Genomic DNA, 12,228 nt, shown 5'->3' with positions numbered 1-12,228 from the left:
ATTTTCAAGAGATCAGTTGTATAATCCAGTGGCCAGTGCCCATATTGGCAACTTTGCCATAGAGACAATATGTCCACTGTCCAATGAAAGGATCATGGCCTCTGGCTTTGCTCTGCAAAGAGTGTGACAGAAGGTATCTCCATCGAATGCTTTCATAAGTACATTGAAACCTACTACACCTCTGCCATTTATGTCCAGCTTTCATGAGCTAAAACATTGATGAATCCCAATGAAGACTTTTATAGAGATATTTACAAGCCAACTCTTGGGAACAAAATGTAACTTAGTTGTTCTTCAACAAGCAGACACTTGATCGAGAGAGAGTTTTTTGGAAAAGTGTTAACAAACACACACAAAAAGGGAGAAAAAAAAGTGCAGTTGAAAAGAGAATGACCAATTCAAAAAGAGAAAATGACATCCTCTGGGGAATGTATACTTTGAAGATGTTCCTTAAGGACCAGGACTTGACCTTAGATGTTTGTGCTCAAAAATGATTATGCACTTTTTGCCGAGACCAGTTTGGCTTAATGGATAGAGCGTCGGCTTGGGGACTGAAAAGTCCCGGGGTTCGATTCCGGTCAAGGGCATGTACCTTGGTTGCGGGCATATCTCCAGTAGGGGGTGTGCAAGAGGCAGCTGGTCGATGACTCTCTCTCATCGATGTTTCTAGCTCTCTATCTCTCTCCCTTCCTCTCTGTACAAAATCAATAAAATTTAAAAAAAAATGATTATGCACTTTTAAAATGTATGTTTCTCAGGGAAAGTAAAACCTCTGTAGGTATAACAATTGATATACTCAGTCCTTGAGCAGTCAGTCAGTCAGCAAATGCCATGTCCCAACCTTGTACCAGGAACCGTCCCTCATAGGAAGCAGCCCTTTCACCTTGCTGTAGCCCAGGTCTCCCTCTTCTGTGCACATGTAACACATGTAAAACTTGAACCAGAAACCATCAGAACTGAACATGTAAATTTGTCAAAGACTTAAAAGGAACTTAAAAGAACAAAAATTAATAGTGAAAACAGCATATTAGATGCAACTGATTAGAGAATTAGTAGAACTTGGATATAACTCTGAAATAATTGCTTAGAATGGAGGACAGAGGAAGTACCAGATGGAAAATATGAAAGAATGAGTAAAGACAAGGAAAATTTAATAAGATGGCATTACATTTGGTGTTATAAAATGAGAAAAGAGAGAGAATTGGGGAAAGGATATATTCTAAAAGTAACAGCTGGGATTTTCCCCCTCCAGAATTGATTAAAGACATGAAGTCTCAACTTCAGCAAAACTGAACACCAATCAGGTTAAATACAAAGAATACTTTACATAGCATAGCAGAATTCTAAGGAGGAAAAGAAGAGCTATCAGACAGAGACAATAGAAGCCCACGAAATAGTATCTTCAGAGTTAAGATAAAATGCTTTGAACCTAGAATTAATCCCCAGCAAACTATTATGCTATATGAAAACAAAATAGAGAATTTGCCACTATTTTCTTTCATCATGGAAATAATACCAAAAGTAAAAATATTAGAAAACTATCTGAAACATGGGAGCCAGGATGATTAAATAAATTATAAGTGGGTAAATCTGAATAATAATGATAGTAACTATTTCATCTATGACATTAAAAGCATAGAAAATAGAAATAAAATATTAGAAAGTAATGACATGAGAGATGGGACTAGCGTCATCAGAATTAATGAGTTCCAGTGTACTTGTTTTGTTTGGCAGGATGGTAAAGATAAAGTTTAACTATAAGAAGCTAATGTTAAATATTAAAAAGTTAAGGAGCCATTCACTTGGGGAACTGAGGATGAAGGTATAAAGTGTGGAAGTTTCATCTGATATCCCTGATGGTTAAAAACAAAACAAAACACTAAAACAAAATTACCCCCCAAAAGGGTGCTAGCAACAGGTTGTGTGATTCTGTGGCGTTCTTGCTGAAATATTTATTAGGTTTCTGATGGGCGCTAGAGATTATTACCAGGAACCTAGTATAATCTTTATACAGACAAATGAAACTATAGAAGTTCATCATTATTCCACCAAGAAGTTCCATAAGAGGGGTTAACTAGGACACAAGAGGATTGAATTAAAGTCAGGAAAGTGTTTTACAAGCGTTCTGACCTACATGGGTTAAACATGGGGGAACATCTTTTCTGTCGCCTCATTACTGAAAGAGCTACTGCTGTTTGCTAGGAGGTGGATTTTACTTCCCATTACTCCCACCTTGTACTCAGCACTGAGAATTTCAAGTGTAGTAAATTGAAGTAGACTTCAGTTTCTTTACATCATTCTTTATTTCCTTCTGAATTTTGTATCAAACTATCTCAGTTATTTCATAATTCTATAAAGTGTTTCTTAATAAATTAGTATGACCCAAAATTAGTATGACCAACCCTGTAATATCATACATAAGACCGTCCAACCAGTATGACCTTAAACAAAATTGTAGAGGAACTTAAACTGTGTGTCATTACTACAATAGTAAGACTATGTGAAGCAACGTACAACACTGATCTTGAGAAGAAAACAGATAAAAACAGGTGCCAGGTTCTGTATTGGCCATCTGATGATGCATTGCCTCTGACCAGACTATTGATGACTGGTTGTGCCTTGGAAAAGTGAAGATTCTTGAAGAACCTGGTTGTTGTATTGTTGTGATTGTGAGAACTATAATGCTTGTTGCTCTAGCATTAATTGAAGGTGAAATGAAGTGTGAACATGTGGTTCAGTTCATAAAACAGAAATAGAGTGGAGCTTTTTAAAAAGCAACTTTAGAAGTACTAGTGTTGTCCTAAAATCCAGCTGCACTTCATAGATACCAGTAGTCATGGAAATTACCATTGCATTCAATAAAACTGGGCTGCTGGATTCAATTGCCTTCAGACAGGACCCAGTTTATCATAACTCTGAGCCAAAATGTAGGCTTGGTGAAGGATAAGTCAATGAAGCTTTCCTGGGAGCATTGATAAGCAGTTTTATCAGGCCTCAGCTTGGCAGAATTTCAGCCTCTGTGTTTGGATTATGATCAGCCTAGTTGGAAATTTAGCAAAAGATTCTCGCTGTTCAGCATTTAAAACATGCTTATCACTTTTATCAACTGACCTTTCCTGAAACCATGCAGTATTGAGTTATGTCTCCTTCAAATCTATTTCCATGCCAGAATCTTAGCAAAAGGTAAGAAATTTAGAGAGACTGGGTGCTGAAATACCAAGCACAATATTTAACATGTTTTTAATCTCATATAGAATTAAGATCCCAGGAACTAGGAAGACCAGTGTAGATTGCCTGTGGTTTATCCCTTCATTCATTTCAAACACTGACAGTAGGGCTTCTATGGCTATTTGCCTGCTACTTTGTGTTGATAGTTCCCATATTTAAAACAGGAGACATCAGGTTTGTGTAACCGCTGATTCTGTTGGCTTTTGACCAAGTTTATGATGATTTTTTAATGTCTTTCTATAAATCTCATTTTGTGCAGTTATGATAACCTCCATTTTGAAAAATCACATATCTCTGGGGAAAGAGCTCATGCAAAATCCACATCATACAGAAGCACATATCTTTACAGTCTCCAGACACAACGTCTGAACACTAATTTTATGTTTGCACTTTGGGGTGCAACTTAAAAGAGAGGGCCTGGACAAAGAATGGGAGTGAGCTACTAAAGGGTTTTTAGCAAAATATTTTTCTTGTCTTGTGCAGAAGGTATGGACTATGCCCTATGAAACAGCAGTTAGTTTCTGCTAATGAATTGAACATATATCTAATATTTTATATTTCTGTTGAACTGTGTGACTTTTCATTTGTATTATTATGTACTTGGTAAAATGGTGCTGTGCATCAGTGTTAATTCAATCATATATTTATATTGTTTGGATGTATGATTATAATTCTCTGGGAAAATACTTGGTCAGTGTGTCCATCAGCTTGTAAAACTCATTGTGAGAGCTTAAACACCTAAATAAATATTGAAATGCAAAAAAAAAAAAAAAAAGTTAAAAGTAATTACTACACATAAAAATACAATGTATAGTTCTAAAACAGAAGATGGAAATGTTGAATAAGATGAAATCCAAAAAAAAGAAAAAAAAAACAAAAGATAAAGTAGGTGGAAATAGAATGCAAGTTTAAGAGGATAGCAGTAATTTAAATATATCAGTGATCACAAAATGTAAATGGCCTAAATTTTCTTTTTAGAAAATGGGGATTATTTAATTGAATAAGTATAAAACCCAGCTATGTAGTATTCATGAAAGATATACCTTAAAATGATGGCTATAAAAATTTGAGAGAGTTACCAAATGTATGCCAGGCAAATATTGAATAAATAAATAAATAAAACCCTGAAGTTATTAAATTAATATGAGAAAAAGAATGAACTTTAGCCCAGAAAGTTTTATTAAAGATAAAAACAGTCACTACAGAAGGATTGATGGCTTAATTTACCAAGAAGAGATAACAGTACTAGATTACTAGCGTACTTAATTACTTGACTTTAAAGAATATATAAAACGAAAATTGATGGAATTACAAGAAAATTTTTAAAAATCTGCCAACACAATGGGAGACTGCAAACAACAGCCACAGTCATATTGACATTCTGATAAGGCCCGCCTTTGGCTTGGGGTAAAACTTCCAAATACCAAAGATATCCCAGAAGTCTCATGTCTCAAACACCTTGCATGGCCTCAAAGGCTCTGGTGATCACAAAAGACTCTGATGTTGAAAATGCATGTGGTGAGTTGGAATAAAAGTGGTTCTTGAAATGCAAGTGAGGATATAGCAAACTTTCTAAATTAAAATTTTATATGTATAATTTATAATTTGTGTGTACACTGAATGTCACAAATAAGCATTGGTTTGTTTCATCGACATCCTTAAAGTTTGCTCAATTTGGGAGATGAGAAATGAGATGGTCTCATATTGGTGATATTATTATAGTTGGGTACATATGTATACAATTTAAATGTGACCAGCAATCTATTGCAAAAACAGAACTACAACTACAAATATAAATCTTCAAAATAGTGAAACCATGCTTCATTCATGGCTTATTGATGCTGTAAGGACTGCACACGGGCTCATCACTCTTGTTACAGAGTCAGCACTAAACTCAGATCTGGTCTCAATCTGGCACCGTCTTATTTTATCAAAGTTATAGAGAATGGACGCCAGTATATTTTTCACCATGGTTATATATATACTGAAAGCCCGACGGATGAAATTCGTGCAAGAGTATGCCTTCCTTCCCCCGGCTGCCAGCACTGGCTTCCCTCTGGCACCCGGAACCCGGGCTTCCCTCTGGCCACCAGCAGGCACCCGGGACCTGGGCTTCCCTTGCAGCCCTGGCTTCATCTGCAAGGTCGTCCGAAAGGATGTCTGGTCTAATTAGCATATTATGCTCTTATTATTATAGATAAACTGCGTGCAATATAAGTGCAACCTTTAACATGAAGTACCTATCTCAGACTTTGCATTTGATATTTTAAAAGCAGTGAACAGTTTATAGTAGTGAGAGTGTCTTAGGAAGAGGAAGGATTCGTTGTGATGGCCCTGGCCCCTCTTAAAGGAAAGCGGGGGTGGGGGAAATCTGAGAATCTGATAATGCCTCCTTCTGCTGTGGACACGTTTCCCTTTGCCAGGCAGACATATTTAAAACCAATCCACTGACCAGTGTTTTACAAACAGCCACTGCAGCTGCCAAGCACTGAACCGTCTATGAGAGCTCCCTCCATGTGTGAAGCTTTAGAGAGAAGGTCTTTGCTCTTTCCCCTTTTTCTTCCTCTGCCCAGGTTCCTTGCTTCCTTTCCTCTTCTGCCCCCACAACAATGTAAAATCAATACTAAAATATTCAATAAATAACCCCTTGAGGAGGGGGCTGGGAGAGTTTGTTGGTCTTTGAGGAAAGGAGTTTAAGGCTAATTGTGTGTTCACTAGCTTCAGGGCTTTTCTTTTTTTTTTCTTTTTCTTTATTGATTAAAGTATTACATATGTGTCCTTATTCCCCCATTGTCCCCACCCCCCACTCATGCCCTCACACCCCTGTTGTCTATGTCCATTGGTTAGGCTTATATGCATGCATACAGGTTCTTTGGTTAATCTCTCCTCCTTACCTCCACCCTCTTCTACCTTACCTCTGAGGTTTGAGCATCTGATCAATGCTTTTCTGTCTGTTTTTGTTCATCAGTCTACCTTGTTCATTATATTTCACAAATGAGTGATGATATATTTATCTTTCTCTGGCATATTTCACTTAGCATAATGCTCTCCAGTTCCATCCATGCTGTTGCAAATAGTAGGCGTTCCTTCCTTTTTACAGCAGCATAGTATTCCATTGTGTAGATGTACCACAGTTTTTTAATCCATGCATCTGCTGATGGGCACTTAGGCTGTTTCCAAATCTTAGTGATGGTGAATTGTGCTGCTATGAACACAGGGGTGCATATGTCCTTTCTGGTTCGTGTTTCTAGTTTCTTGGGACATAGTCCTAGAAGTGGAGTCATCGGGTCAAATGGGAGTTCGGTTTTTAGTTTTTTGAGGAAACTCCATACTGTTCTCCGCAGTGGCTGCACCAGTCTGCATTCCCATCAGCAGTGCACGAGCAAATACCCACAGGCAGGTGCCACTTTCTGCACAGTCTTCTGGCTGCCTCTGAGTCTGTACTTACTGAACCTTGTTGTAGATACACAGAAATCAAAGGTAAAAGCCTCTAATTTGGAAACAGTCCGACAGCATGGCAAATACAAACCACTTTATTTAACTTTTTAAATTTTAGTTGACATTCAATATTATATTAGTTTTAGGTATATGGCATAGTAGTTAGACATTATGTAACCTAGGAAGTGATCCCCCGATGAGTAGAGTGCCTGTTGGCACCATACATAGTTATTTCAAAATTATTGGCTATATTCTCTGTGCTGTATTCTATATCCACCTAACCATTTCAGAATTATAATTCTGGAGAGGTTTGAATTCACTCAGCCTCCTAATTGAGCAACCCACTATCTTCTCAGACTCCCACTTAGCTCCTTGTTACTGGATTGGAACAGGATGATTTTATTGGACTGTCATAAATAAGAGAGTGCAAAAGGGCTTGACACATATTCATCTATCTCTAAATGGTAGCCATTATTGGGAATACTTTTGTTATCACTATGTTAACTATCCAGGCTTGATTGTATGGAGCCGTGAAACAGAGATTCTATGAAAAGCAAGGCTGGCCTGGGCTGGGCTGGGCTGTGTGGTCTGCTGCCCATTTGAAAGCTGTACCACATGGAAGACTTTACTTCTGTTTTTTTTTTTTTTTTTTTTTTTATAATCTTGAGACACATTTTCTATCTACTGTTGTTTTAAAGGTCATCTTGAATTGATTCAGCCCCATATGGTTTAAGCATATCCCCTTTGTTAACCTGCATGTTCATATTCTGATTGTTGACATTTGACTGTACTTGTTCCAAAAATTTTATATTAAATGCAAGAAAATGTGAATTCTTAGAGAAAAGGTAACATTCGTAACTAGAGAGTTTAATAGCAGTTTTATTTTAATTCTCCTGGTTATTTTGTATTAATTTTCCTGTAAATGTATCCAGATGTGTATGCAGTACATAGATCCTATGAACAAATTCTGACAACTGTTTGATAAATTATCGTCTGAAATTTTCTACCTTTGGACCTAGTTCTAGCCTGCCAGTATCAACCTTTTGCTTATAGTAGGAATATTTTAAATTAAGAGACTAAAATTAAAAGAGTAAAAGCCAGTGAGTTTAGCATAACAGATAACTCTAAGAACCAACATGTATTCAGCTTCTGTTTATTTTCAGCAGGTAATTTGTTTTCTTGGCCAGGGAGCCTTATGTCTTATTGAGTGACTCTTCATGTTTGGTCTGATTTCTCTTTTTTGTGCTTATGTTTTCAGGCTTAGCTATGTGAACTACGCAGAGGACCTGGCCTCCAAACTCCTACAGTGTTCCCCAAAGAACAGACTATCAGCACAGGCTGCCTTGAGCCACGAGTATTTTAGTGACCTGCCCCCACGGCTATGGGAACTGACTGATAGTGAGTAGGACAAATCTACAATATCCAGTCAAAGCAGGGACATCATTTTAGCATCTACATGTAACAATACTAGTACATGTAGAGAGATTGATGTATGCATGTGCATGTGTAAGATTATATGCTTGCATATATATTATGTGTGAGAGTCTATATACATATGTGTACATTTGTGTGTGTGTGTGTGTGTGTGTGTGTGTGGAGAGGGAGAGAGAATACAGAGGGGAAGAAGGGATATATGTATATATTTAGTGGAATCCTGCCATTCAAATGCCAGCTTACCAGACACAGGAAGAAAATGGATTCCTTTTTGCTATCTCTGCTCTGCAGTTTGCAGCTGCATGTCTTTGTGTTTGATTATGTGTGTGTCCAAAAAAAAAAAAAAATGATCTGAGCAGTCATAAAGGAAAGGGAAAATATGATTTACATATTTATGCATACAGTACTTTTTAACTGGCTGTGGTGCAGAGGAGGAATGATTCATTTCTGTTTGATTCTCAGAGACCATCTTGGTTGTAACAATAACCTTAAAAAGGGCTGCTATGCAGTGAGCTGACGAGTAGAGTTGGCAATTGGCTAATGCACTGAATTGACATGTAAGAACTGAAGGCATAATTCATTTTAACTACAAATGCTCTTGGTATTAATACAGACAGATCTTCTCTAGATCTCTTAAAACAAAACACATTCCTGGGTGGGTTTTTGTTTTGTTTTTAAAAGTGTTCATATTTACACAGCCTCTTTCAATTATATTTTTAAATATTTGGGGGAGGATTTATGGCTGGGAGGATCTCATCTTTCTTCCAAAGTGTGAAACAGGATTCTTGTGAAATTTTGCAAAACACTCAAGAACATTTTTGTTTCATGGTGATACGTTCTTTCCACATACAAACTAGAGATATTTTTTCTCATTCTGATTGTCTGAAAATTAATATGCTGCACATATGCATATATATTGATGATGTGCTTATTAATCCTTGGATATACATCAATTACCATGGACATACCTAGTTATTTCTTTAATCTTTTGGGCTTTAGACGTTTCCCCCATTGTATTAAATTCTCCTTGGCAACAATAACCCTTTTGTTTTGGAACTAAGTCATAAGTAACAACTGCTCTTTAGTATTCCTACCCTAAATTATTTTTTATAATCCCACAATTTATTTGAATTCCTTTTTTTTTTACCCTAAAGTGATTATAAGCCACTACTCCCCCTAAACTTTGTTAATTTTTTAAAATATCACATTTATTTTATGTTCCGCACTACTTCCTTTTTAAAAGTATACCCACTGACCATGACAACAACTATCCCTATTAAAAAAAAAAAAATTAAAGATGAGATCACTATGGAAAAATAATGAATTGGTCGCACATCCTTTTAATCTTTAAAAAAAAAAAGTGATGCAAATGGGCTTATTAGTTTATGGCTCATCAAACTTAACCATATGGATTGTTTTCCTTTTTTAGTATAACTTGTAGCTTGATATCACTCCTCCTTGGTGACATCTCAATCCCATCTGACTTGATGACTGAGTTTAAGCCAGGATTTTGATGGTCTACGAATTCTGAATTTTGTAGTCCTACTTTTCTGTTAATATGGACTTATTACCCACTTGCCACTTAGTTTATCAGCCGGTGGTTTAAATCCATTTTCTATCAGGGAGTAAATGCCTCCACATTATCACTCAGCAGCAGGCTGCCAGCCGAGACAGCCTTGTCCCCCTCATTAGCAAGCGCAGTGTATGCAGAACACCAGAGGGGAATTAAAACCACAAAAAAATACCTCAGGGTGGTATTTTTAATATGAGAATTTAATTTGTAATTTCACAGATTAAGAATTTTGGCTGCATTAATCCCTTTATCAGCTCACAGCAGGCTATTTGCAGAAGCATAACCATAAGGTGATAGTCATTGGCAGAAACACGTCTTTGCATAACGTTAAACATCAGGATGAGTAAAACCTTTTGAAGGGGGGAGAATACAGATGAGAAATCATTTCTTTTTTTTTAAAGCATGATTCTGCTAAATGCCTCTGGTAACAATTTTGAGTTACAGAAATGCTGTTTCTGTGCCTAGTGGATAATCATTATGAGGCATAAAGCCAGTCCTAAGAAAGACAGTCCCAGTATTAAACACTATAGTCATTTCCATTTCGAACAACGTGGTAGTCCTACACACATGTTTACAAAACAAAGCACTCGGAGACTTTGGAACTAGTTCTGGGTGAAGTGACTCGTTCTGGTGACTGTTATCTAGGTTGATGTTCCGCAGACTATATTTAGAAATTCTTAACTTTCAAGTTAGCATTAGTGTGGAGCCTTGTAAATGTTTACCAGCTGGCAAAAGGAAGCAGAGCTGGCAGTACCCTCCGTTGTTTGCTTCCTTTTCAAGGAGATTTGGTAAGAGGTCCACCTGAGAGAACATGTTGCAGAACCAATAAATGGATTGTCTTATCAACCAGGTCAGTGGTCGGCAAATTGCGGCTCTTGAGCCACATGTGGCTCTTTGGCCTCTTGAGTGTGGTGGCTCTTCCACAAAATACCATGGCCTGGGTGAGTCTGTTTTGAAGAAGTGGCATTAGAAGAAGTTTAAGTTTAAGAAATGTCAGTCATTGAACTGTTGATATTTGGCTCTGTTGACTAGTGAGTTTGCTGACCTCTGAACCTGGTGATGGTTAGATTCATGGATTCCAGGCACCTCGCTGCATTGTCTGTTCGGGCTCCTATAGGCAGAGGGGTGGGGAGGTGCTTAAACAACAAGCCCTTTCTCACAGTTCTTGGCACTGGGAAGTTCAAGTTCAAAGTGTGAGCAAATTGGGTTCCTGGTGAGAGCCTCTCCCTGCCTTGTGGACAGCTACCTTGCTGTCTCCTCCCATGACAGAGAGTCACCTCTTTCTCACGTCCTCTTCCTATAAAGCCACTAATCTTGTCATGAGAGCCCCACCCTCATGAGCTCACCTAGCCCTAGTTATTACTCAAAACCCCTATCTTCGAAAGACCATCACGTTGAGGGCTAAGGCTTCAACATACAAATTTGGGAGGACACAGTTCAGTCCAGAGCACTCACAATCTTAAAAGGTAGCGCTCAACATTTTTAAAAAGAATGTCAACAAAAAAAAACAAAACAATTGTGCAAGCAGAAAATGAAACCAAACGAAAAGGAGAAGAGTGGGCACAAGCCTTCTTGGCCACTTTAATGTATCAGACCCTGAGAGAAGACGGTCGCATGTGCTCAGAGCCCTGGTTAGGTAGAGCACTGCAGTCATTTCATGGATTATACAAAGATGAAGTTTACCTATGCCAGACTCTTACTTTCTTTGGAAGAATATACGATGATAGAGTACCTTTCTTTATTATACTACTCCTTAAAACCCTGCCAGTTTACATAATACCACAATTTAGAAGTAATGTACTTGTGTGCCAGTGAGGCAGGGATTACAAACTTATCAAGCAGGAATAATGGCCCAGTTACCTGGGGATCTTGCGGTTAAAGCTGGCTAATTCTGGTGGCACCTTGTCATTCCCCCTCTGCCCTGAAACCCCAACAGCCCTGCCCCACTTCTTCACAGAGATTTAATTGCAGGGAAGGAAATGAGAGGCTGATTTAGAAGAAATTCATTACTTTTCCCAAACACGCCATAGGGCATTCTCCTGTGTATACTATCAAGTTGCATGAATTATTGAAGCTGAACTACCCTTGTCCAAGTAAATGAACAAAATACACTTCATAGCGCAGAGGCCTTGATTTTATTACGTTCATTTGCGCATTCACAGCACTCTGATCTGAGTGAAAAACAGCCTAACAAATTGGTGTGGTGGTGAAGAGCCTTGAACTGGGAACCAGACCCCCTGGATTCTATAATAGCATCAGCTCCACTAAGTAGCCCAGCAACTTTGGCCAACTTCCTTATTCGTGTGCGCTTCCGGTTTCTCACTGAGAAAACCAGTGCTCCCTAAGAGCCTTTCCAGCTATAAGATTTGTAGGTTTTCCTACCTGGTCCTCCATATGTCCCAGATATTACCCTAAAACAACATTATGCTATCAGGGTTGTTCCAGGTCATCTTTTTAAACAGAAAACAAGCACACACCATTTTAAATGTGTTTGCTGCCTGTAATTCCTAGATTTCCATTCTCTCGTGGATCCTTTTAACCCAGGCTTTTGCACC

At 38.0% G+C, this 12,228-nt stretch overlaps 1 protein-coding gene and 1 pseudogene across 3 annotated transcripts in view; both read left to right on the top strand.

Moving 5' to 3' along the window:
- The window catches only part of CDK14 (cyclin dependent kinase 14), a 485,190-nt gene that overhangs the window by 391,780 nt on the left and 81,182 nt on the right, over nt 1-12,228 (top strand). For all 3 annotated transcript variants that reach the window (XM_036429493.2, XM_036429494.2, XM_045578458.1), the window contains one exon: nt 7,925-8,064. In XM_036429493.2, coding sequence (XP_036285386.1) covers nt 7,925-8,064 — 140 coding nt within the window. The remainder of the gene's footprint in view (nt 1-7,924; nt 8,065-12,228) is intronic.
- LOC118714519 lies at nt 1,672-3,801 on the top strand (annotated as a pseudogene).

The sequence above is a fragment of the Pipistrellus kuhlii genome, unplaced genomic scaffold (assembly GCF_014108245.1).
Source record: "Pipistrellus kuhlii isolate mPipKuh1 unplaced genomic scaffold, mPipKuh1.p scaffold_m20_p_10, whole genome shotgun sequence".
NCBI lineage: Eukaryota > Metazoa > Chordata > Mammalia > Chiroptera > Vespertilionidae > Pipistrellus > Pipistrellus kuhlii.
Note: the sequence above shows the minus strand (reverse complement) of the source record. Positions and strands in the feature narration are given on the sequence as shown.